General features: G+C 43.5%; 2 protein-coding genes across 5 annotated transcripts in view; one reads left to right on the top strand and one right to left on the bottom strand.

The window, feature by feature from the left end:
• The window catches only part of LOC117467566 (kinase D-interacting substrate of 220 kDa B-like), a 49,724-nt gene extending 37,075 nt beyond the window's left edge, over positions 1–12,649 (top strand). The window contains exons 25-32 of one of the 4 annotated variants that reach the window (XM_034111256.1): positions 3,647–3,861; positions 4,295–4,414; positions 7,055–7,087; positions 8,192–8,308; positions 8,490–8,588; positions 9,351–9,569; positions 10,240–10,461; positions 11,153–12,649. In XM_034111256.1, coding sequence (XP_033967147.1) covers positions 3,647–3,861; positions 4,295–4,414; positions 7,055–7,087; positions 8,192–8,308; positions 8,490–8,588; positions 9,351–9,569; positions 10,240–10,461; positions 11,153–12,007 — 1,880 coding nt within the window. In that variant the 3' untranslated portion in view covers positions 12,008–12,649. Of the gene's footprint in view, positions 1–3,646; positions 3,862–4,294; positions 4,415–5,174; positions 5,235–7,054; positions 7,088–8,191; positions 8,309–8,489; positions 8,589–9,350; positions 9,570–10,239; positions 10,462–11,152 lie in introns of all 4 variants that reach the window. The other 3 variants (XM_034111259.1, XM_034111257.1, XM_034111258.1) reach the window with 3 other exon arrangements.
• A 1,257-nt stretch (positions 12,650–13,906) lies between these two features.
• On the bottom strand, positions 13,907–16,214 carry LOC117468143 (DNA-binding protein inhibitor ID-2-like). The gene is made up of 3 exons (XM_034112139.2): positions 15,752–16,214; positions 15,403–15,463; positions 13,907–14,553 (listed from the first exon to the last, which is right to left on the bottom strand). The coding sequence occupies exons 1-2, from the start codon at positions 16,103–16,105 to the stop codon at positions 15,407–15,409; spliced, it is 411 nt and encodes a 136-aa protein (XP_033968030.1). The 5' UTR covers positions 16,106–16,214; the 3' UTR covers positions 13,907–14,553; positions 15,403–15,406.
• Positions 16,215–24,810: the final 8,596 nt, after the last annotated feature.

Below are 24,810 nucleotides of genomic sequence, written 5' to 3'. Positions count from 1 at the left end.
ATACTCACCGGACATGTCACCCATTGAGCATGTTTGGGATGCTCTGGATCGGCGTATACGACGGCGTGTTCCAGTTCCTGCCAATATCCAGCAACTTCGCACAGCCATTGAAGAGGAGTGGACCAACATTCCACAGGCCACAATCAACAACCTGATCAACTCTATGCGAAGGAGATGTGTTGCACTGCGTGAGGCAAATGGTGGTCACACCAGATACTGACTGGTTTTCGGACCCCCCCAGACGCCCCCAATAAAGCAAAACTGCACGTTTCAGAGTGGCCTTCTATTGTGGCCAGCCTAAGGCACACCTGTGCAATAATCATGCTGTCTAATCAGCATCTTGATATGCCACACCTGTGAGGTGGGATGGATTATCTCGGCAAAGGAGAAGTGCTCACTATCACAGATTTTTTCAGATTTGTGAACAATATTTGAGAGAAATGGTTATTTTGTGTATATAGAAAATGTTTTAGATCTTTGAGTTCATCTCATGAAAAATGGGAGCAAAAACAAAAGTGTTGCATTTATATTTTTGTTCAGTGTAATTAGACAAATATGAAGACGTTAAACTTTAAACATCCATGACTTAAACACTTTATCCAGGATAAAAGCCACATAGCTGCACCTGCAAGGTGAATACAGCTGGCAAAAGAAAAAGTGTTTGAATGCGTACATTAACAGGTTTATGATATCACTGCCCCGTCTAAGACACGAGTGGATCTGACTTTAATTACATTTGACTCGAGTGTTTCGTCAACTTAATGTGTTGCTTAAAATAATACTTCTGCATACAGTATGTGACACTGTGAGTGTTGCACAGCCAGATACGGCTCAGCTGACTCAGATAAGGAAATATATGATACATTATGATGTGATATGCCGCGGACTGTACTTAATGTTACTCTGATCCGGTTACTTATGTTGTGGCAGATATTTAAGTAAGCTTTCTTAATGCTAATGTTATAATAGTCAGATTGCTCTGAGGATGGGAGGTGATATTCTATTCATTTTCACGTTCACACAGTCAGTGATTTTTGTCTTTCCTGCAACGGCAGCTTTTCTGTATTTCCTTTCTCCTGTAATATGACTTGATCGCTTTAAACTCCGCACACTGAGCTCTGATTGGTCAGCAGGCAGTGCTTTCGCTGAGTTGATCTCTTAGCCTGCAACCTAACCTGCTCCGGGGCAGGTTAGCCGCACAGCATAAGTTACCATGGAGATCTAGCCTGCTAAAAAGAGAACCAGCTTCGTAGGACTGGAAACCCCGAGTTTTCCCTGAAGTTAGCCGGCTAAGCGAAAATCCTGCTTCGTAGTATACCCCCCAGGTCCCTGCGAAGACCACAGGATATTTATATATTTTTCTCTAGACCTTGGAAACAGCAGTTTGACAAAACATGTCAATAAATGTTCCAAATTATTGTTTTTCTCCAAACTTTCAATTACATCTCATGGCCTTCTTCTACAACTAAACTTTGTCATGGATGTTATTTTGTTGCTATGATGTGACAACCATACAACAAATAAACCATCTCCCCGACAACAACAACAACATCGTGGTTTAAAGCCTCAGAAACAACAGTCAATTTGGAACCTGAGTCACAACCTTGTTTAAAAAGCCACAGCATGTGTTACATCATTTTTATTCCCAGCAAACTAGCAATCTATCTTATTAAAACTATTTTAATATATAATTAGATTTACTTTTCAATTATTCTTATATATTGACTTTTACTTAGTCCAATATGTATACAATTATAAAGCCTAAAATCTATAAAGCACCCTCAATGCATGTTTATCAACAGGGGAACATTAAAATACCTGCATTTAAAAACTGAGGCATGGAATTTGTTTTATATTCTAAATGTACGCTGCTTTAAATCTGAAGGGTGTATTTAGAAAGTTTTAAGTTCCCACTAACTAGAAAGCTTAACATGTGGTGAAAACAGATGGATAGATATGATTATGCATTTGAGTAAATACTTTGTTCTACATATTCTTGTGTTAGCTCAAGATGACATTGCCTTCACGCTTTTAATTTGTCATCATGACAAGGAGTGTGTGCATTAACATATGTTTGTTTGTGTGTGTGTGTGAGAGAGAAAACAAAGTTTATTGTACTGTTTTGTCTAAAGTACATAAAAGGGTTGGGTATACAAAAGCATGGAGAAACAGAGATCTGTCCTCTGTGTTGAGTTCAGTGCCAGCTCATTTGGCAGTGACGTTATTCGTAACATTGCAGCAGGGTCCGCTCTAAAATCGCCCGCTGCAGAGCTCTCAGAAGCCCGCAGCTTGCTTTTCATTTCCAAACAATCAAATGTCGAGCAGGTTTTCACTTCCGCACTGTGGGATCAGGGCAATATTTCCAAACTGCCTTCAAAAGTCACAGTTATAGGGACGTAACAGTGCATCAGTAGTAGAGTGTACGCCACTGTACTCAAGCTACCGTGCGTCAGCGTCCCTTCAGCCCATACAGGAGTGTCAATGACGTTGAGTGTGAAGCTGCTGCATCATGGCGTTATGAGACTACAGGAAACACACACACACACACACACACACACACACACACAAAGTCTGTTCTATTGAGCTGAGTCATGGAAGGCGCAGCTGACCAAGCTCTACAACCAGGCGTCCAGTCTCCTGTCCTAAAAGTGTTCAGCTGTTTACATGTATTCACAGAACATGTGTTTGTGCGCTCAAAATTGTGTGGGTGTTTTCACCTCCACGTGTGTTCCCGTGGAGCAGAAGGTGACCAGCGCTCCTACTCAGTCGTCCCGTGACCGCTCGGTGCTTGGTGCCCGGTGTCCTGTGGCCAGCCAGTGGGCAGTGCTGTCAGTGATACCCACCCATGAGCCTGACTCACATCATAAGGCCCCCATTGTGTTCACAGGCTGGATTGGGTCTCGCTCAGCGTGTCATTCAGCAGCCACTTGTATAACCAGGAGACATTCTGGTGCCTGCTTCTCTTTCTGGTGCTTACTTTCTTACCAGCCACACAGAGCCACTCTCTGTTCTGTCCCTGGGTTTTTTTTACTTTAATTTAGGAGGTTTTACCAAAGCTCCCTCTCCTAGCGCCTACTCAACTCCGCACAAAGTCAAATTGATTTATGTGAGAACAATTGTGGCTCTGAGTACTTAGACGATAGTGTCCACGAGTTCACATGGTCCGCTTTGTTTGTTTACATTTCTGAATGTACTTGTCAGGGACAGCAAGGGCCTCCATGTGCCAGTCATCACGTGGTTGGCAAATCATTCGGCAAAGACATCACATCAGACCGCCTGCTGGTTTGTGAACAAACAGATGAATGGAAATCAAAGTGAGAATAGAATTCACAGTTGAAGTTTGTTGTAGTCCTAACATCTGCGCTCGTTTTCTCTCCAGCATTCAGTCGTTTGATCGTCTTCTATTTAAGGAACAATGTTCTTGTTGTATCCTCTACTGTGCCTCAAGAATATTTCTGTCTTGCACGCCGATTGGTTGATATGTTTTTTTCCCTGTGGATTCACAACAGTCTAAACTCTCTTGAGATGTTGGAATAAAGCTAAATTATTGATCTTTATAGTCATAGCCAAGACATGATCATCAGCATCTCAGATAAACACTTCCTTCTCTCTCCTCTTTTTTCCCCTTGGCTCTGTCCTCCCTCAGATGTGCGTGCCGCCAGGGAGCAGATGCACATCGGAGGAGTGACTTATCCCACGTTGCCCCTGCAGGAAGCTCTGCCCCGCCCCCATTCAGTTTATGGCCAGCACTCTGCCGCCTGCTCTCCAGCGGGCTCCTTCGCCGGGTCACTGCCCCCTCCTCAGCCTCACAGTGCCTACTTCAGTGGGATGACCGGCCCTCAGCACCCCTTCTACAACCGGGTGAGACAGGAAAATAACTTGTGTACATAACCAGTCCTCATTCACTACCTAGAGGCCAATAAGTGTTAAAGTAGAAAAGCAAAACAATTTGGTAATTTAAAAATGAAGTCAATACATGTGTCCCTATCTTACAGCGACGAAAGGAGCACATCCTGTGACACCCACTGATCCTCACCACCACACTGATCTCAGACGTTATTATAATGTAGCATCAATTTGACCCACTAGGCAGTTAAATGCATTGCAGTTAACAGGTCTTTAAATGTACCATATGACCATGGTTTTTCATTACCTCACTGAGAAAGGCAGTTAGCAATATCGTCTTTTCCCTGCAGCATTTTGGTTTGTGTGTGTCTGACCTCCCTCATGATTTACATTTGATTTGTCCCCCCTCCCCTCTCCTCTCCAAACTCCTTCCTTTTCCCCTTCATAGCCTTATTTCCCCCATCATGTGTATCACGCGCCTCGGCCTTACTCCCACCACCATGTCCCCCCATACTCGCGTCCCTCCATTAAACCACCTGGTCAACTTAAGGACAACCCCAATGGACTTGTAAGTAAAGAAGTAGTGCTAGATCCAACTTGAATTTGTTTCTTTTCTCACACCTAATCATTACAGCTGCAGATTTGCTTGTTAAAGTATATAATGCAACAATATTGTGTCTATAATGTGATTGAAAGTTAAAATATTTTGTTGTGCTTTTCTGACTCTCTTTTACTGTTATTTTCCTTCCTTCTTTACTGAATGTTTCCTAAGAATACCAATTAAAAGTGATCGTGTTATATTTTTATTATAATTAAATTGCAACAATTAAACTTACAAACGCTTAGGATGTAGTGCTATTTAGGATCTGACATGGCACTCATTTTTTCAGTTAATAATACTTCATATAACCTTTATTGTAGAGCTATTATTAACTTAGGAATTTTTTTCTTATTCTTAATAATAAAAGGAACACCTAATTGCCATGGTGACCTGAAAACAGCCACCATTTACCCTGCATTAGGCAGGTAGCAGGTGCATATTATATTGACTTATTTTGTCAGGTCCATTGTGTCTAACTACTAACATTACTTTTTGACCTCTTTTTTTACAACACTTCCTCTTTAAGAAGCACTTTCCTCCCCTAATCTCCCTTTACTGATTGCAATGTGTCATGTTTTACCCGTCCACACCATGTTCGACTGATCAGCTCTTAACGCTGGTGGTATTTCTCAGTGTGAGTCCAGGGAAATGAGATGTTAAAATGAGTTCAACCATCACTAGCCTTTCTTTCTACTCAGCACTTGTCTCCATTCTGTGCCTATGTCAGGATGTTATTGCAGAGGATGCCAGAGAAGGCCTCCCTTCATGTCCCTCTGATCCCACCATGGTAACATGTAGTAGTTGTGGAGCACTACGGATATGCTTTCATATGCAATCAGTTCTTCATAACCTGCATGTTTGCAAACCTCATTTGTCATTTCTTGTGTTGGATGTAAAATGCATGATTGACTACATGTTTGACAGACTACTTGTTTTGTTGCTGTGATCCACAATAGCCGAGAGAATACATTTAGACGGTTGCACACGCTGCAGAAAGCTTACATTAGATACTGTTTCCGTCGCGACTCTGACCACCCGCTATCAAGAGGTGTTTCTTTTTTTTGTCACGAGATTCAGCATATGTAAATATAACATGCTGAATGAAGTCCACTCTGATGTTGGCGCAGTAGCTGTTCCCGTTCTCCTATAAATGGACATAAAAGTGTTGTTAAGCCACTTCACGAATGCATGGAGTTGCACTGACAAGAGCCCAATCTCCACACCCAGATACATTCACACATTTTATGAGAGAGCAGACACTATTAGAACAATTTCATGATAACACACTCGGGAGATATCTGCTCCACAAAGCCACTTATCAGGCCGCTGCCAGAAAGCTTTTTAAAGGAGCTGTTTGAAAGATTTAAATATAGATTATTTTATAATGTTCATTCCATTCTCAGTCTGTATTTTTGCTTCCTCCTTCTCCTAAACCTTCCTCACTCTTATATTTTAACACCCTTTTCTGTTCCTCGTATCTCCTCTCATGCTTTTGTGTCCTTTCCCCCTAAGTACACATTTCTTCAGTTTCTCTCATTCTGGCTTTTCTATGTACATTAGCCCATCTTATCCTCTTTTTGGGCCCCACTTGATCTCTTTGTGTATTGTTCACATGTGCCTGTATTTCTGCAAATCTGCAAATGTAGACGTGTGTGCACCATCGCCCATTTATGCAAGTCCTTAGATATGTAAGCAGGCCTAGCCCAGTGTAATTGCTTAGCTGATATAAGGGTGAATATGGATTCCTCGGGCTGCCGGGATTATCGTCAGAGCAACTGTTGGGGCTGGCAACACACACACACACACACACACACACACACACACACACACACACACACACACACACACACACACACACACACACACACACACACACACACACACACACACACACACACACACACACAATGAGCCTAGCGCTGGTAGGAGAGCTTATCTCCTTACCAAGACGCTTCCTCCCTCAAAGAGCTCTGTTTCCTCTTCCCCATCCTTCTGCCCAGCCCTGAGCTCAGCCCAGCTGTAATTACAGTCTTATCACACACACACACACACACACACAGTGGGAGGGTTCACAAAAAAACACGCACATACAGACACACCCGCAGACATATACACTTTCGCTCAAGTTCTCAGAACACACGCTTGCAATCTGAATCGAGGAGTCGTATTCGCGGTCTTCCTTGAATTGAAACTTCTGCTTTTTTCTGTGCAGAGTGTGAGATGTCTCATTTTCTTTTTCTGGGTCTTTCTCTCTGTCTCGCCAGTATTTCTTTCTGTCTGCAAAGATTATGACTGCAAACGCCTGCTGACTCCCCTGAAAACAAAATCGCCTTGTGTAATAATTCTGCGCTCAACAGCCTCTTCTAGTCTGGCTGCTGTGAAGGAGCCGTCTCCCCTCCTGCTGGGAGACAGATACATGTCTGTCTGCTCTGTGGTCAATGTTTCTCCTGTCCCCCGATGGTGGGTTCAACATGTGTGCTCGTCCGTCCGTCTCCCTGTCGCCCTCCCTTTTTCACAGGTGCAGTCCTGGCTTCACACTTTCATGAATGTCTGTGTGCATTTGTGTCTGACTTTTTGTCCGTCTGCTTTTGTTGTCTCCATTTTAAGCATTTAAAGTCGCTGCCTTACAAATTAAAGCAGGTACATCTCTGTTTACTTTCATCTCTGCATCCAGCCCTTGAATCCATCTTCCATTTGCTAATTCCTAACACACTGATCCACTACTACCAAGCATGCTGTAGAAAGATGTATTACAGACTCATCACTTGGAAGCAGACACAGCTTCACACCCTGCGATAGATCAGTAGATTCACTAACATAGTTTCATTCTAGAGTAAATCCTCAACTGTGTAGACACGACCATTAGCTAAACTCCCCGAGTGCTATTCGCCATCCTCTTGCCCACCACTGCAGAAAGTTGGCATCTATTATTGTGTACTGTATTGTGAGCTGCTTGTTTTTTTTTTGGTCCAACAACCACTCACAGTCCGACTAAGCTCTGCTGCTCTTCTCTCCCTCCAAACCAGAAACAAAGCCGGGGGGCTTAGTCTGAAGCCTTGTCTTAATGGTGTTAATAGCCGAGAGAGGGAAGAGATGGCGAGGGAGGGAGTAGGAGGAAGAGTTAGGGGAGAGTGATGGAAAAGGGAGCAAAGCTGAGAGGGAAGGAATGTGAGAGGAAGGAAGGAAGGGAGGGAAGGAAGGAACAAGAGTAAGGCTTCAAGACAAGCAGAGGGACAGGGGTGAGTGGAGAAAGGGAGGGGAAGGAGATGAGGTTTGTTTAGTTTTGTGCCAGCCGGTGGCTTATTGGCTGTCTGTGAGGCCTTTGACAGCAGCAACAGGCCGCCCCTATTACTCACATCAAGCCCCGTACTGTAGTGGGGCAACTCAGACTTACAGACTCCATCCCTTAAGTGTTGTGCACACACTTTACGGGCTTATATAAACACTGAGAAAAGAGAATAAGAGCAGGTAACAGTGTATTTGGAAAGGTTGGCAGCTTTGTTTACTTTTACACTTACACTGTGTGACTGATGGAGAGAGTGACTGTGTGGGATAGTGGTTTTGCACCTCTGTGTGCCTCACAGTAACAGGCCTGCACGTGTCTTTGCAAGGAGTCGTTGGTCGTTTTGCCCTAATCAAGGTTTTATGAGTGATGAGTTGGTCTAACAGAGTTTGCAAGTTTTACCTTTTAACCTTAACTCACAAAAAAATCCTTAATAAGTTGTTTATACTCTGTGTGTGCAGGTCTCTTCTGCGGCCCTGCTGAGCTCCATGAACACAGATGCAGTGTGTGAGCGGCTCAGGCAGTTAGATGGAATCGACCCCAGCATGCTGCCTCAGTACGCCTCCACCATCAAGAAGGTGAGCTGTCAATAACTTTCAAAATTGGATCAATTTTCTCAGATGCTGTTTTCTTTTCATACTCGTTGCATAGCTTAATTCACCGCTGCCTCTGATTGAATCTGCCTGATGAAATCTTGCACATGTTGGTACATACAAGTCATTCAGTGGAGAAACTGTCAATCCGTCTCCTTCATTGCAGGCCAATATAAATGGCCGAGTGCTCTCTCAGTGCAACCTGGACGAGCTGAAGAAAGAGATGGAGATGAACTTTGGGGACTGGCAGCTCTTCAGGGGAACGGTGAGACGACGTCTTTCTTTGAGCCTCTTTACTATGCCTAATATTGTTGTTTCCCATCTAAATAAATGGGCCATCACCACCATAAATGATAAAGAATCAATCCAGCAACCACCAAACTTTTAGTCTAAAATAGATTTACAGTCAGCAACACACATTCTCCTCACTCTGTGATGCTTTGCAGACACTCAGCCCTGCCATGGCCTCCTGCTGATATGTCATCTCTTGTTTATTCCAATAAGTAGCAACACAGTATCTTGTAATACGACATCTTGTGCTGCGCTGAGAGGTATTGGGATGGAGATTTTATAATCCGTATTACCATCAGGGCTCTCGTCTGTCAGCCAGGAGTCCAGTCAGCTGAGCCGGGGCTGAAATGACTTAACATGCATCTAGCTTCACTTCATCAGACGTCTGTCTGCACTCCTAATTCTAAACCACAGCCTGGATTGGTCGTGTTTTACCAGAGATCCAATGCAGAGCTCATGTAGGAGCAGCTGGAAAGTGCAGCGGTCTAACAGTGAAGTGCTGCCAGGACACAGCCAGCACAGACATCTGGTTCAAGATGGCTGACTGCTATCTGGAAGAAGGGAGGTTTTGTCAGGCAGGAGTGGACGGCTCTTCTTAAGCAACAGCTCACTCTCACAAGTGCATGTTCTGGTTGCTGCTGCCTAACACGTTTTGTATTTAAGAAATGGGCTCAAACGGTCAAAAGTCAAAGGACGTGTTGAAAGGAAATATGGATTGTTTTCATGTCTTTCCTAGGTGATGGAGCTACGTCATGCTGAAAGCCACGCTCTGATCCAAGACGAGTCCCGAGCTGCGAGCGAGCAGGGCAGCAGCGTGCACCACGGGGAGCCCAGCAGGCGCTCGGGGGGGGCCCAGCATGAAGCAGCGGCCTTCAGCCTGAACCTCAGCTTCGAGGAGCTGAGCGGAGCGGGGCTCGAGGAACCTCCGAGACACAGCAACAACACACACTGGCCGGTCAGTCTTCCTGTCAGGAGCTCAGTGGAAACGTACCAGCAGATAGTGTTAGACAGACGTGAAATGGGTGTATGCACATAATACCAACACGTGTACGCCTGCAGAAAGATAAGAGGCATTCAAGTTGCTGATGCAAGTATACATGTGATCGTGAAACACAACATCGCAAAAGGAATCACAAGGTCACACACCCCAAACTGTTGCATGGCCACAACGAGCAGAGTGTTGGTAACCTCACTGGTTTCATATTAATGTGGTTTGAAATGCGAGAAAAGAGCAGGGAAGAGGAAGCTTATGGTGATCTTTAACATTGCCAAATTAAAAATACACCCACTGCAGCACACCAAGATGTGTCAAGGGCCCCCTGTTCCTTTTCACCTTCTCTATTTACAATTTACAAAACCTCTGAGGCACGAACAAACACTCACAGGCTGCCTGCTGCTATTTTATACCATCTCACCTTTCAATATTCAAATTATCCAACACAGCTTTCCCATGTTCTAAATATTCCATTAGTTGATAATTGTTGAATTTATCCACCCTTTTTATATGTATTATATTCTGGTGTCAGGTTATCAGCCTAAAATCATTCAGTTATCTCATACTTTTGAAAGTATGAGTATATTTATAACAAACTTTCCTGAAATCTAACTTTCTCTCATCTTGTCAGGTTGCAAATCTTCGTGCCTCGAGCATGTCCAGCCTCAACTCTCAGGAATCCTCTAATGACATCTGCAAGCTGACAGACAAGCAGCAGACGGAGTACCATGACGCCTACAAGGAATACATCGCTCAGATGGCCCAGGTGGAGATGTCCGGCACTGGGGGGGAGAGGCCGGTGCAGCCCCTACCGGGACAGTTCCTCCAGGCTGCCAGCTCAGAGGACAAAGGGGTGGGTGCACAGTGACCGGTGCTGAGTTTTTGCCATTGTATCGCTGACAGTATGAACTGTGTAGAAGCTCCCACTGCCAGATCAGTGTGGTAATCATAGGGACACTTCGCCCCCACTAAAGGACCATTTGTATAACAACTACTCACTTATTTTACCTTGAATTGTTGAAGAAAATGTTTCTCGCATGTCTTTACTGGTAAACTAAGAATCCAAAAACAGAGAAAGGTCTTGATGAATGAAAGGAACATTTGTAGAATGAATTGAAGAACCTGAACTGCAATTTCTTTTTGCTAAACCCTCACTATTCAAAACATTTAAATGGCACTCATTTACTTGGATTCATCAAGACTTTTCTTTGTGTTTTGTTTCTTTTTTCACCATGCAATAAACCCTGTTTTCAATGAGAATTGTAGTAGAACTTGAGTAGTTGTACAAATTGTATTTTTGGTGGAAGTACTGATTTTAGTTCTCTAAAACTTTATATAAATTATCTCTGGCTTGTGCGATGGCAAAGTCTGTGCTGGGAAAGGGGAGATTGCTCCTTCTTACGTTTCTTAATTATTGGCTTATAGTCTTTGTTTCTCTTGGCACTTCCAGGAGGGAGAAGAATCCCCTCTTCAGGGCCTCTTGGCCAATCGCACTAGATTCTGTATATTCATATTCTTCTTTGAATCCTCCTCCCTCTCTGCAGGCCAAGGAAGGCACTGACCAAGACAGCCGCAAGTCCTTCAACAAGAGAGGCACCAAGACAAGTGACGCCACAGACTTCTCCTCAGGGGCCGATGCCCTGCCTCTAGACCCCATCAGTGAAGAGGACGAGAAGCTGGACCACAGCACATCGTCCAGGACGCCGGGCTCCAGGAAGAAGGGAGCCGGGTCTCTGTACCACAAGCTGCCCAACGATGAAGACTCCGGGCCAGAAGAAGCTGACAACACCACACCTCTCCTCCATGAAGAGGATCGAGTCCAGTCCAGCGGGCTGCTGGCCAAGCCTGGCTTCCTCTCCGAAATCCTCCTGGATAAGAAGGACTCGTCGGACTCAGGGATGCGCTCCAGCGACAGCTCCTCAGACCGCTCTCTGGAAGAGGCTGAAGGAGACGGAGAAGCTCTGAAGCCCAGTCTGATCGAGCTGGAGCTGGAGGGCCTGGTGAAGAAGAGAGGCCTCCTGCCCAGCAGCCTGAGCGGCCTGCAGGACGTCCGCATGTCCATCTGCTCCGAGGCCGCGTCCGAGGCCAGCTTCATGGCCAGCAGCCCAGATGAGGGCTGGCCGTCCAGCGGAGTCGGCAATCTCAACTGCACCCCCGGCAACAGCACTCTTAATGACAACGCACACAGCCCTGACGACCCTTACACCAACAACAGCCATCTGCAGCCGGCTAGCATCACAGGCACGGAGTCCACCATCTCCTCCTCCAGCATCGACGACTCGCCAGCTGTCATCATCACCCCCGGCAGCAGCAGCACTGCCAACACCACAACTGCAGCCATCCACAACCAGAACCTGCGCACCATCAGCCTGGGAGATGAGATCGAGAGCGCCCTCTGAGGAGCTGCCGACTGTGACAAGGGTCACGTAGACTTTTTCATGTTGTTGTGCATTATTGTGCTGTTGGTGTTGTGACTTGTTCCAAAGAACTAGATATTAGGAAGGAAATGTAGAAAGTGTTGCTGTGAATCAAGCTTAGTAAACAAAAGCGTAAATTATTTGGTTAGTTAAAAAAAATAACTTTTATTTAAACAATTGATGCATCCAAACAAGTGGTAATTAATGATACCAAAAATGCTTCAGTCAGGTCAAATTGGGATTGCTTAACTTTCCAATTGGAATATTAAATTATTATTTTTTCATGTGAAGGTGATACGGTTATGGATATAGTGTGTCTAGTGATGAAATATTACATGTTGTGGATATCATATTGTTACAGAAAGAAACGTGTGTATTTGAGGAAATGTAGTAATGACCGATAAAGAAAGGTTCTGTGTTGCGGAAGACTATTGTCTCCGCAGTGTGCAGTAGATGGAATGTCTCAAATAGATGACAGTGTACACAGTGGTGCAGTCAGTGTCTTCTTGGCAGGTTATGTAGTAGTAGAAGTGCATGCACTAGTTTCCAAAGTGATTGTCTCTTCCAAATTGTGAACGGGTGTTGTGTGAATCAATAAAGATTCTGCTATGTTGACCCTTGAAATAGTTCTCAGTCTATCTTTCTTTCAGGAAACTCAGCAGTTTGTAGAGAAAGGCCCCAGAGATCCTTCACTAAAGAAATGTGATATTTTACCTGATGCAGGTTAGGAGAAAAGAGGTTGAGATGCAAAGGGAGGGCGTCACTGCAGGAGTCATGTTCTCCGATAGATGGCGCACTCTCCATACAAACGTGCTGCAGGCTGGAGTCACGGACGCTGCCTGACTGCTATAAACCTCTGAGGGTAACATATGCAGGTCAGTGACTCTCATCGTGGATCTGCAGGAGTCTTTGATCAGGATTTTGAGGTACTTTCGTATTTATCTGAAAATAAATCTTCATTACAATTTACATATGAATGTCCTTTGAATACAGTGTGCATGTATTGTAAAATGTAAAGGTGAATGTTTCTACAGCTTAGGCACTCAATCAAGAAAGATCCCATTAAGTGGTCCCTGGGGAACAATCAGGAAATGGGGGTCCATAGCTAATTTGGCGGGTCGTTTGTGTGAAGACATTTGAGAAGCCATGCCGTATTTAGGAAGGAGATGATAGACAGTTGGGTTTCACTTCAGGGTTATAGTATACCACCTTGACGGTACTTTGCGCACGGCACTATAATGCTTTGAACATTTAAGACATGCACCCAAAGATTATAGAAACCGAAGTAACAAGCAGTAGCCTACACCCCAGCATTGCGTGGTTCACTATTTTCATATTACCTGGTCATTTATCACTGGAATTCCATTAGAAACCACAACTATTTTGGAGTGGAATTTTTTTAGGCAAATTTAAACCCAAATTAATGTTTGAAAATATAATAAAAAAATATGATGGATATTACTTCTGGAATCAGTAACGTATCTCCGGCCCAGTTTGAGCTTCAAGGTGAATTTCTATAATTTTCCAGTTTTGTTTTAATACAACAGCCCACAGCTATAGCCAGTCACGCTGAACCAATCCTACATAGCATGTAAGAAAGTTAGAGTACAGTGCGCGTTGAATAAACTTTTATGCAACTTTGTGCCTCCAGGTCGTGTTTGCCTCGGGAAAGTGTTGACGCTGTGTTTTAGACTATTATAGCTCACATACTGCAGGACTGATAAGGACATTTTGTTGTGGGATCTGTGTTTTGAAGTGCGTCAAATGTTCACTTTACATACAGCACTGCATGTATACTGAAAGTCAACTGGGAGACGGATTTTACGCACTGCTTTGTCTTCTAAACCACTGACCCCAACCTCCCCCCCACAATGAAACATGTTCAAGTTGCGTTTTCGATTTATTTTTGTATAAAAAAGGTACGATTTACATTACTTTTATAAAAAGTTTCAGCATAATTAAGTACAACATTACACTTTTGCAGAAGTTTCAAATTTCTGCAACTATACAAGATAAACTCCCGATAAGAGTTCACAAGGTTTCATTCTTTCATTTTTAACTTTTTTTTTTAAACAACGTCCAGTCCTTCATGTGCCAACAAATCTGACAAGACAAAGACTAAACTTTTTACAGTAACTAACCAAGTTGTCTTTTCTATTCACGTTCCCACCTCCGCAAAAAAAGCGAAGAGATTCAACAAGGAGAGAGGGACGGGGGTGAGGAGGGGAGAAGGGTAATCCTTGTGACAATAATCTCGTTTTTCCTCCCACTGTCGGGAATAGAGCGTGCCTTCCATTTCCAGAAAGGACCCACAAATAAAAAAGTCTTAAGTTAAATAATAATGAAGTGTCCAAACAGAAAACACATCACATAAGATTGTCCCATTATAAGCAAAAGTCTCTTGATTTCAGCGTCAGAAGAAACAAGAAAAAAATCCAGGCCTGGAGGACAGAGGTTGGAGGGGGGGGGGGGGGGGGGGAGTCCTGCTCCCCAGGTCCTGTGTGTGTTTTTGCGTCTTGACCAAACACCTGCAAAAGATTGAGAAAGAGAGGCGTGTTTAGAAAATGCAAACAGGGCAGAGATCCGGACAGACTGGCGCCAGGGAGGAAGCCGCAGTTTTTAACATTTAACCAAACACTCCCAATTCCTAAGCAAACCCTGCGCTCCAGATGTACACACGGAGAGAGAGAGGGAAGGGGGGGACTCGCACACACACTTTTCGCACAACTTCAGCCTACAATCTGGGGAAGAATCAGCGTAATTGCCGCTCAGCTGGCGCCTACCCACTTCTTGTACCAATTATGTGCAGACATCGTAGTAGCAGTAATCCAAACAGCCATTATTTTCCTGTTGCAGATGCTCTTCATTATAGACACAAGAGGGTATAATACAACCCTGACGACTGCTACTTATATACAGTAACCTAAGCAGCCTGGACCGAATATCTTCCATTTCAGTACTCCAAACTGCAACTGAAATGTGCCAGCAAAATGTCTTAAAACGGCACATGAGAACAGAATTATTCCATTAATCGTGGTCACCATACTGACACATTACAGTCCTGAAGGGGCCCCGTTATGTGGTCTTTTTGTTTCAGATATTGCTTTGCTACAATGATAAATAAAAATCATAAAGGATCAAATTTGGAGTCAAGTCAACCCTAAACCTCATAACCTCGGTGATGCAGTGCATTCTCGTGCAAAACATATCGGGACCATTACAGCAACGTGAGACGTCAACCACATTAGCAGGGAACAAATGGATTGGTAAATGGTAATTCTAGCCAATTCTGCTCCAGCAGACTGGGAGACAGGCTGTAGCGGAGCCTCAGAGCCCTGGACAGAATGCAGCAGCAGACATGAGGACAGCCTACTTACCGCTTTAACGATGCAGAGTCCGGCTGTCATCTGTCATCAGCTCTGATGGCAACTCCGGGGACTGAAAACAAACAAACAAACAGACCAAATGTTATTTCTTTACCCGGCAAACGATCGAAGTGTCTGGCTTTGCAAACACTGTTATGTAGGGCGAATCTCTTCCTCATCACATGTACAAAAGAAAAAAAAACATGCCATTTTCTTTTCCAACAAGCCATTTTGTGCGAGTTACGCATAGGCTACAAAGGCGCACCGGCTATGCGCATAGAGCTCCACTACACATCTCCCATAGCACACCACGGTATCGTTTTCCCAATTATGAATGTTGTTTAGCTGAAGTGTTATTTACCTGTAATGACAATATGCTGATATCTGTGTTGAGGGTCGTCAGAGGGGTCCTGGAAGGAGCCTGCCCCGGCCGCGGAGGGTGATGCAGGCTGGTTAGTGCGACACTGGAGTCCAGCGCGATCTGGAGGTCCAGGATGTAGTCGATGACATGCTGCAGGATTTCCATCTTGCTGACGTTCTTGTTCTGGGGGATGCTGGGCACCAGCTCCTTCAGCTTGGAGTAGCAGTCGTTCATGTTGTACAGCAGGGAGAGCGGGTCATCCACCGGGGTCTTGCTCCGAGAGATTCCCAAGGAGTGCTCCGATAAATTCGCGTTGGTTTTCCTGAAAGACCGAACGGGGCTTATTGCTTTCATTTTGTCAGTGTTAAGTTAAGCGAGAGGGTTTGTGTTTGTCGATATCTTGCTTCTTTAAGGTCCTGTATTTGCCAGACGATCAGCGATCAGACTGGATTACCAAGCTGTCAGTGTGGTTTATATAGGCAGCAGGTTGGGCATGCGACAAAGGCGGGACAAACGCGCTGATTGGACAAGCACAATGTGTCACTCAAAGCCTTTCAGTTATACTATAAGCTATTTGCGCTTAAACCCCTCCCCTTCTCTGCCGCGTTACCAGTGGCAACACATGTTGGAGGCGGAACCCAGAGGGCGCTTCAGCAGCTCCAGTGGGCAATTTGGGAAATTAAGCCCTTACCTGTTTCTGATCAAGAAAATTAATGCTTTGCATGGCTCCCAATTGAATATGGCCAAGGTGCGAGCACGCGCCAATAAATGTACCTCCAAGATATACATTTCATCTTGTCATGAAGAACAAGCGATAGTATTTTAATAAATGTGCTCACAATTATTATTCAAAACACATTTTCATTCATATATTTACGACAATGCAAATGTTTATATCTGATAACATATCAGAAATATATAACTATAACTATGATATTTATTTTCCAGCCATCAGTCGTTCTTAATTTATTGTTGACATGTGCGCGTTTGGAGGTGTGAAGCAGTGATGACAGAGGCCATATCAGGCGCGTCTGATGATTCTTAATTCACCCCAGCCCGGACTGGTGTGAAGGCAATTGTCTGAGCCGAATAACAAAGTAAAATGTTTGAGTGGCAAGCGGAAACAGCCTCCACCAGAAAAACTGCTCAGACCATCGATACAAAAAAACAAACACTTATGAGTGTGTGTTTACGCATAAGAAAATAAAGCAAAGAGATCTGGACTGCTAGTAGAAATATAGGGTTTGGTAACTTGACGCATCTTAGAATTGTCTTTTCCTTCTTTACCGTTACCAGCAATGTCTTACATTTATCAAAGTCAAGTTTTAAATGTGATCTACTAAAATGGTGGTAGTGCGCAGTCAGATACAAAATACAACGATCAGGACATCAGCTTTAATGCAATGCTGTTCATACTTCCGCCTCATAACAAATACAGCCAACAATTATTACTCCTAGTTTTTCAGGGGTTTGTGTGTGGCAAATGTCAGTAAGGGATGTGGAGCTTTACCAAACGTAGCCATAACCTAAATGTGTTTAAAGTGGCTGTGCGTAACTAAATGCATCAGTTCTGGTCCCGTGCACTCCAGTCTTAATTGTCACCTGAGTATGTTGTGTCAAAGTTCATTTAGTCACGACCGATAAATGTGGCTTTCCTATCTGAGCACGTGAAGAGGTGATTAACTACTATTGACACTTTAATGTTTTCCGAATGAGCCATTTGTTTGTAGGAATTACACGCTTCATTCTTCAGCTGGAGGTGGGGGCCTGTTTGATGCTGCACTAACTAATTACTCCCGGGGGCAATTGTGGACTCTTGTGATGTTACATTTCCTCGATGAAAACAAAATCAATGTATCTTCAAAGAGGGGAACACAGTGCAATTTATAAAACTCGGAAAAGAAAAGACAACCAATCAGTACAATTTGATACATTTTGATTTATTTTACTTTATCTTTGAAGGACATTTTATCTGAAGATCTAAACTGGGAAATCCTAAAAGCCGAAGTGATCCTAATGGACAAAAGGAGACACAGGAGTGCACAGTCTGCAGAAGCAGTATAGGCTCTTTATAAAAAGCACAGGCAAGCTGTTCTTCCCTGGATTATTGTGAGCAGAGATGGTGAAGAAAAAGAAAGTTGCTCTCACCGACATTAATCTATATAATGATGGGTTTGCGTCCTATAATCGCATAAAATGTCAGTGTAATGTTTTGCCGTATTTTACAGAATCCAGCAAAACACCATCTGTGTCATTGTTTTTACGCGCGGTTCTATTCACCAGGCACGGACATGTTCTCCTTCAGCTGTCTGGCGATCCTGTTTTTTATGCATTTCTAATATAATCTGGAGCTGCTGCAGTCTGTGTCCACATCTGGTGCAATAGGATTTTTCCATTTTCTCCCCGTCTTCCTTTCGCTCCCACAGCTGTGTACATTTCGCATGACGCCCCTGACTGATGCCTGACAGGAAAGGTGATGGATTGGCGTAAGAGCACGTCGGTGCAAAGCCGAGCGAACCTCCACCTCCAGCAGCAGCCTCACCCCTGCCTCTCCTCTTCACTCTTCCCCCTTTTCCTCCCTGTCTCCCCTCTCTCTCTCGCTCTGTCTTTGGAGCAGACTCTCTGGCGCCGGCGCCGTGACGTCACCCCATTCACAGCAGCCCTCGAGCCAGCCCTCGCGGCGCCGCTGAGGCGGTTTCCATGGAGACCGGGTTTCGGGGTTGTCAATCAGAGGTGGTTCTCAGCTGATCGACCCGGGGCCGAACCCGGGAAGTTCTGGGACGGGAAGTGGGACCCTGCAGGTTTCCTCTGGTGGCCGGCTTCAGTTCCTCAAGTATACTGAACACATTTGATAGCCATACTGAGAATTGCCATTTCATATTTCTCACAATTCAGAGGGACATCTAAGCTACGTTTTCACCCCATAATAGGCCTATTCCGTGTAGCTTTGGCTTCCTATAAATTCACATATTCATAAAATCTGTTTAAACACCTTGGACCTCGCTAAAATGAGGTCCACACCACATCACATTTAACAGTAAAATGCCATACACCTTCATGCATATAAATCCAATAATTCCAGTGGTGGAATGTTACTGTACATTTGCTCAAGTTGTACCTAAGTATGATTTGAAGTGCTTTATCTGAGTATGTTCGTTTGGAGCTTTATTTGTATTATGTTTGCAGTATTCCTATTTCTACTTGTGTAACTTTAAATACCCACACCTGAAAGCCACCAATTAATTACTTGTATTACTTTAGTACCCCAATCTTTACATTATTGTACAAGTTGATGGCATCTTCCTTTGTTCTGAAGCTAAACTATCTCAATCGATCCATCTTTAATCAATCATAATAGTTTGAGTCTTTATCAAACTTCAACTGAGAACATGGAGGATATATTTTATTCATTAATAGGTTAAGATAAAAGTTTTATAAATGGTTGAACATGTGGAAAAGTGTTGACTTGAGTTTGGCTTAAGGAACATTGAGCTTGTGAAGCTGTACTGTAGTTTTCACACAGCTTGTTTATTTAGGGAGGACTGAAATCCTCCATTGTTTCCAGATGTTTCAGCTTGACCCTATATGGTTGTCAGAGTTCATGAATGGCCTAGTGGAATTAATGTATGAATTCAGTATGGCTCACTAACTTCAGGGGATAGGTGTGTTGCCAAACAGCCCATCTTTTCCCATGTAGCAGCCCACAAGGAAAGTCATTTGTGAAGTTTCCCTAAAGTATATTTTGCCCCCTGAGTCTCAAAGGCATTCCTCAGACGCAGCGAAATAAAAAACCAGCCTCCACATCCCCCGTTCTCTTCCCGGTCACCAACCTATTAGTTTGGGTTCAGGAGATAAGATTTAGACAACAAAGCGGAGCTGCCAACCGGCTCAGAGCGCCCTGCAGCCCGGCGTCGCTCTGTCTGCGCCCGGCCAACTTGTTGATCCTCTGCCCTGCAGCTGCACTTCACTCTCCCAGCAAATATTAGGTTCATTTTAAATCATGTACCAGTTTTCACCCTTAAGCGAACATTATTTCTATGACATAAAACAAGCTACTAACTTTCTGTCATGCAGTTTAAGTCCTAACACAGTGGAGGATTTTCGAACAAGACTTCCTAAAGCTACTCAAAATGTCAACAACTAAGAACCATGCAACACAAAAAATTAAATTAACCGCATTGAATGAACGGATGAGCAAAATAAGCAGTCATAATATACGTTTAAACCGGGTTTCTTTTGCCAAATGTGCAACTCACTGCCTTGATTTACACTTTATATTTCTAGAGCCTACGTACAAACCGCGTACACGCTCTATTATCTGAATTCCGCTTGCTTTAAAGTCCGTGTCCTTCGAAGTAACAACAGCCGAGTAGCCTACTGCAATTATGTGTTTATTATCCACCGTCCCAAAGTACGAAAAAGTCTCGCGCTCTACTCTTCCTCGCCGGGCTGCGCCACGCGCCTGTCGCGTGGAGGAGTGTTCACATCAAAGAGTGGCGCAGGGACTCTTGTAGCAGCGTCGACCCTGCGGGGCGGGGTCTGCTGTCCTAACACCCCCAAACACTGGAGCCCTGTCACCAGGAGTAAATTAAAAAAGGGGGAGAACTGTGATGTGAGTGAATATGCAGCTGAATTAATGAATAAGTCATCAGTTTTGATTAATCAGGCAAGCTTATTGTTCTTAAACAATGTCATAAAAAGAAAAAAACACAAATAAAAGAAGAAAATTGGCTTCTTGTAATTTTTCAGAGCCCAAGATAGCCCCTTCAGTTTTCATGTTTTTCAAACCAATGTTACAAAATTCAATATTAAACAATCAAATGTGTTACTCATTTGTGGCAAATCTTAAAAATGGGAAAGGAAATCTTAATGGTTGCTGATTCTTTTTTTTGTTGATAGTCTTATTTTATTACATTTCAGTTCTAATGGAGTCACAGAAAAGTCTGACAGACTGAGTTTAGCAGTCGGTCAACATTCAGAACTTTATTAGTGTGAAATAATCAAGATCAGATGGTTCTCTGCAGGAATGTCTTTGGACACATTTTATGATCATTAAATCAAAAAACTGTTTGAAATGTACACTTTATGAAAATGAAACATTTTTAATCAAGTTATGAAGTAGGTCTGATTCAATCTGACTCTGGCCTTGACTCAAATACATCTGGTGTGTCGCTGTCTTCCTCCCTGTCCACCTCCCGCCTCTCTTTAGCCTCTCCTGCTCCAGATGGGACTCTTTCTGCTCTCTGAGCAACAGCCATCGAGGCCTGGCTCCATTGTAACGTGAGAGGCTGCAGCAGGCTCACAGGCAGGCAGGAAGCTCTGCGAAAGATGGATGGATGGGAGAGATGAGATGGCCAGATTGGACTGGGAGACAAAGGCACCATGGCTGCCCGAGTGCCTTCCAGGCTGGTCGTGGAGTGGCCACTCCAAGCCTCCCTGGAGGCCGGCCCTCCTCACACACACACACACACACACACACACACACACACACACACACACACACACACACACACACACACACACACACACACACACACACACACACACACACACACACACACACACACACACACACACACACACACACACACACACACACACACACACACACACACACACACACACACACACACACACACACACACACACACACACACACACACACACACACACACACACACACACACACAGCTCCTCCACAACACACAGCTGGCTGCAGGAGAGGAGGCAGTAGGTAGAGGATGGTGGTGGACAGCTGAACCATAGAAATACATATAATGCCTTAACCTCCTACTAAAGTGTAGACGACTCAAGCAACTATCCGAAGTTGTTAAAATTCTACTTATTTCCGTCAGAGTTTAACCACTGAGATCTTTTGGCTAGCGTGACAACCACCAACCAGTTGGCAGTGTGGAAAAGTTGGCTGCAGTTAAACTTTTGGGCAATATTGCCCGTTGGCATACAATCACACGCTAACATTGCTGTGTCGCCCACCTATCACGGTGGCACAGCTGTCACTGCAGCTAGCAGTCTGTACCCCAGTAATCAGATATCTGCATATCTCGACTTTCACACAGGGAGTATGACAGTGTGGTTTATTCGCACTCACTATCAGAATATGATTGTTGAAATCAGATTTTGGATGCAGCAAAGAGAACAGAGTTTTTCAATATTAGTGTTTTCCGTTAATGACCACTGAGTCAGTTACTGCATTGATGTGACAGGTGTAGGAACAAAATATTGTAATTTCATCAGGCCTTTGCTTGTCATCTTTAACACAAGATTTTCTGAGTAAATTGATGATGCTGGTGTTGTTTCAATCCCAGTGTGCAGGCGGTCAGGTTCCTCTATTCCAGGGGGAATTGAAAATATATTTGAGACCTGAAACTAGCTTCTGATACCATCTTGGCCTGAGACTTCTTGGATTCTGCGGTGACATGGTTTTGTCTGGTTCTTAAAGACAGCGTGTGTCAAAAGGTCCACTTTTAGTAGTTTGATCCCCAGCCACTGCAGTGTACATGTCAAAGTGTCCATGAGCAAGATACTGAACTCCTTATAGCTTCTGATGGCTGTACCGCTTTGTGAATATAGCCGCTGATGAGGCGGCATCTTGTATGGTAGAATCACAAGTTGTAGCATGATATCCAAGTTAGTTTTAGGAGGCAAAATGACATATTTAGGTCATGTTTGGTTCAGTTAGCCATTCAACAATCTAGTTGTATACATCATCATATGGAGAAATGTGTTTTTCACAAATATCCGTTGTTGCTAACATAGCCAACGATAAAAGGTTATTAAGGCTAAAATGATTTGGAGCAGGCTAATTATGTCATAATATATACTTTTAAGTATGTAGTTGGTGTACATCATTGTGAGTGTCAACCATTTAGAATTTCACTTTTGTCTGCCTAACTTTGAACTGGTTACATGTTATCAAGCTAACTCTCAGTTAGCGCAGTAACATTAGCCAGAAAACAGCACCCATTTCATTTTAGTGAGGCCTAAATCTTCTCTTACTAAGCACTTGCGTCATTACTAAGCTAAGTTTTGATTTCAAGAAGAGCTGGTGCAATCAGCCCCAGGGCCTTAACTAAGACAAAGTTTGGGTCGTGATCCAGGTGACCCTCTCCCTCTCTCTGAGTGCACTCAGAATCTAGCAGCAACATAAGAGGACAACTTTCAGTCGAGCTTTCCACCTCAGCAGAACTCTGTTTCCTTCTGCTGTATCTCTTTACTGCAGCAGAGCCGACTTCCTTATAACACTAAACCCTCTGACCACAGTCATCTCGCTCTTACTCAATCTTTATCTATTTATACAGCACAGAGGGAAGAGAGAGTTAATGTAGGAAACACAGTCCTTTGTGTGAAAACAGAGAAGGCCAGTCATGTCTGATTCATTGCTCCGTCCTACATGCCATCGCTGACCACCCATGCTTGTGTTGTTTCCACTAAGGTAAATGATGTGTCTGGTGTTTGGAGAAAGGCTTCACAAGTAGGCTAGGAGCTGCTAGGTGCTGCCATAACAAATAGTATTCAGGTGTAAGATGGGTGCTCGAAAGGCCTTGCACACATTCATAACTTCTAAAGAGATTTTTGAACAAGATAAAAGCAGCTTTGTGGGTTTTAGGCACACATACTAATGAAATTCATGAACTAAATTAAGACTGTGTTGAAATCCTAAAGGCGCTCTGAGATCCTTTTGCAGAAGTCTTCTATCCACACAGAAACGCAAAAACAATAGAAAACACTTAAATCTATTATATTCAAAGCCAGCAGCTTAACACCGTCACTGCCAAGATGAGTTCCACCGTCTTAGAAGCATTATTTATTGTTTACAGAGCGAGTGTGAAACATGTAGTGCACCAGCCAGTCCTGATTTTCCACTGTGGCTGTTTAAACTCATTCACTAATTGTGCCATTATCACATAGGCTACTCTATAGATTAACAGAGTGCAGTGCTGTAGCCAGAATTCTACTGAGAACATACATGTCTCTAACTCCAACACCAGCATGTCCCAGAGGTTTATTTCATTTAAGATGTTTGTCAGAAACATAATGAAATGTATAAGTTTAAATTCAAACAGCTGTCTCAGAAGTTTCTCCTTGTAATTACTAGCATATTTCCAAGCTCTTTCCAGGAAACCTCCCAGGAAATATGAACCAATAAAACAAAAACATTTCTGTTCTTTCAACATGGTTGTTTAATTTAGTTAATTTAATTTAATTTAGTTAATTTAGCCAGGATTACAATTCTAGTGGCAAAAATACTGTTTCCTTTATTTATAATACCTTAAAGTAGAGTCAAATTTAAATCCCGGATTTTCACATTAACAATGAATCAAATGATTATTTCTAAAAAAACTTTCACTCTTAATGACATCCCTGACAATGATCTCCTTACCCTACAGTTTCTCTCAGCTTTTAAACAGGGTTTTGGCGTCTTGTAACTTATTGTTTTTACAACCTGTTTCTTATCTGCTTTACTCTCACCGTCATTTTCATTGACAGCAGGCAGCTGTTTTTAGCTGACATTTCCCAAATTGGAAACATATTACTGGAAAATACAGAAGATATTAGCTCACTGACCTCAGTGTTAGCTATGGCGCTAGGAGACTTTAGGCTGGTGAGTAAATTGGAAAATGAAAATACATTTCGGACAATACTTGAGACCTTTGTTGTATTGTCTTATTGTTCTCTGTTTGAGCAATGTCTGATGGGATTTTGATGTACTTTTTAGGAAGTATGACAATTCAACTCCACTAGTTAGTCCTCTATAAATGCATGCTATAGTGAGTTATACGGCGAATAGAAAATGATCCCAGAAACAACCAGGTGCTGTTTTCTCCATTCACACTGGAATGTGACAATTTAATTTCGCACTTTAGTGAAACTCTTAAAGAAACAGTGGTCAAAAAGGTGTCCCGGGTGCTTCAGACATGGCCTTGCATGAGCCTTTCTGTTTCCAGGAGTTTCTGAAGGTGTCTTGTCGACTCTCACATGCAGATTTGCTGCTGTAAGCATGTTGAAGTGATCAGGTGGAGAGGCAGTGCTTTTAACTG

The sequence above is a fragment of the Pseudochaenichthys georgianus genome, chromosome 22 (genome assembly GCF_902827115.2).
Source record: "Pseudochaenichthys georgianus chromosome 22, fPseGeo1.2, whole genome shotgun sequence".
NCBI classification, from domain to species: domain Eukaryota; kingdom Metazoa; phylum Chordata; class Actinopteri; order Perciformes; family Channichthyidae; genus Pseudochaenichthys; species Pseudochaenichthys georgianus.
This window is presented reverse-complemented; position numbering and strand designations above follow the sequence as displayed.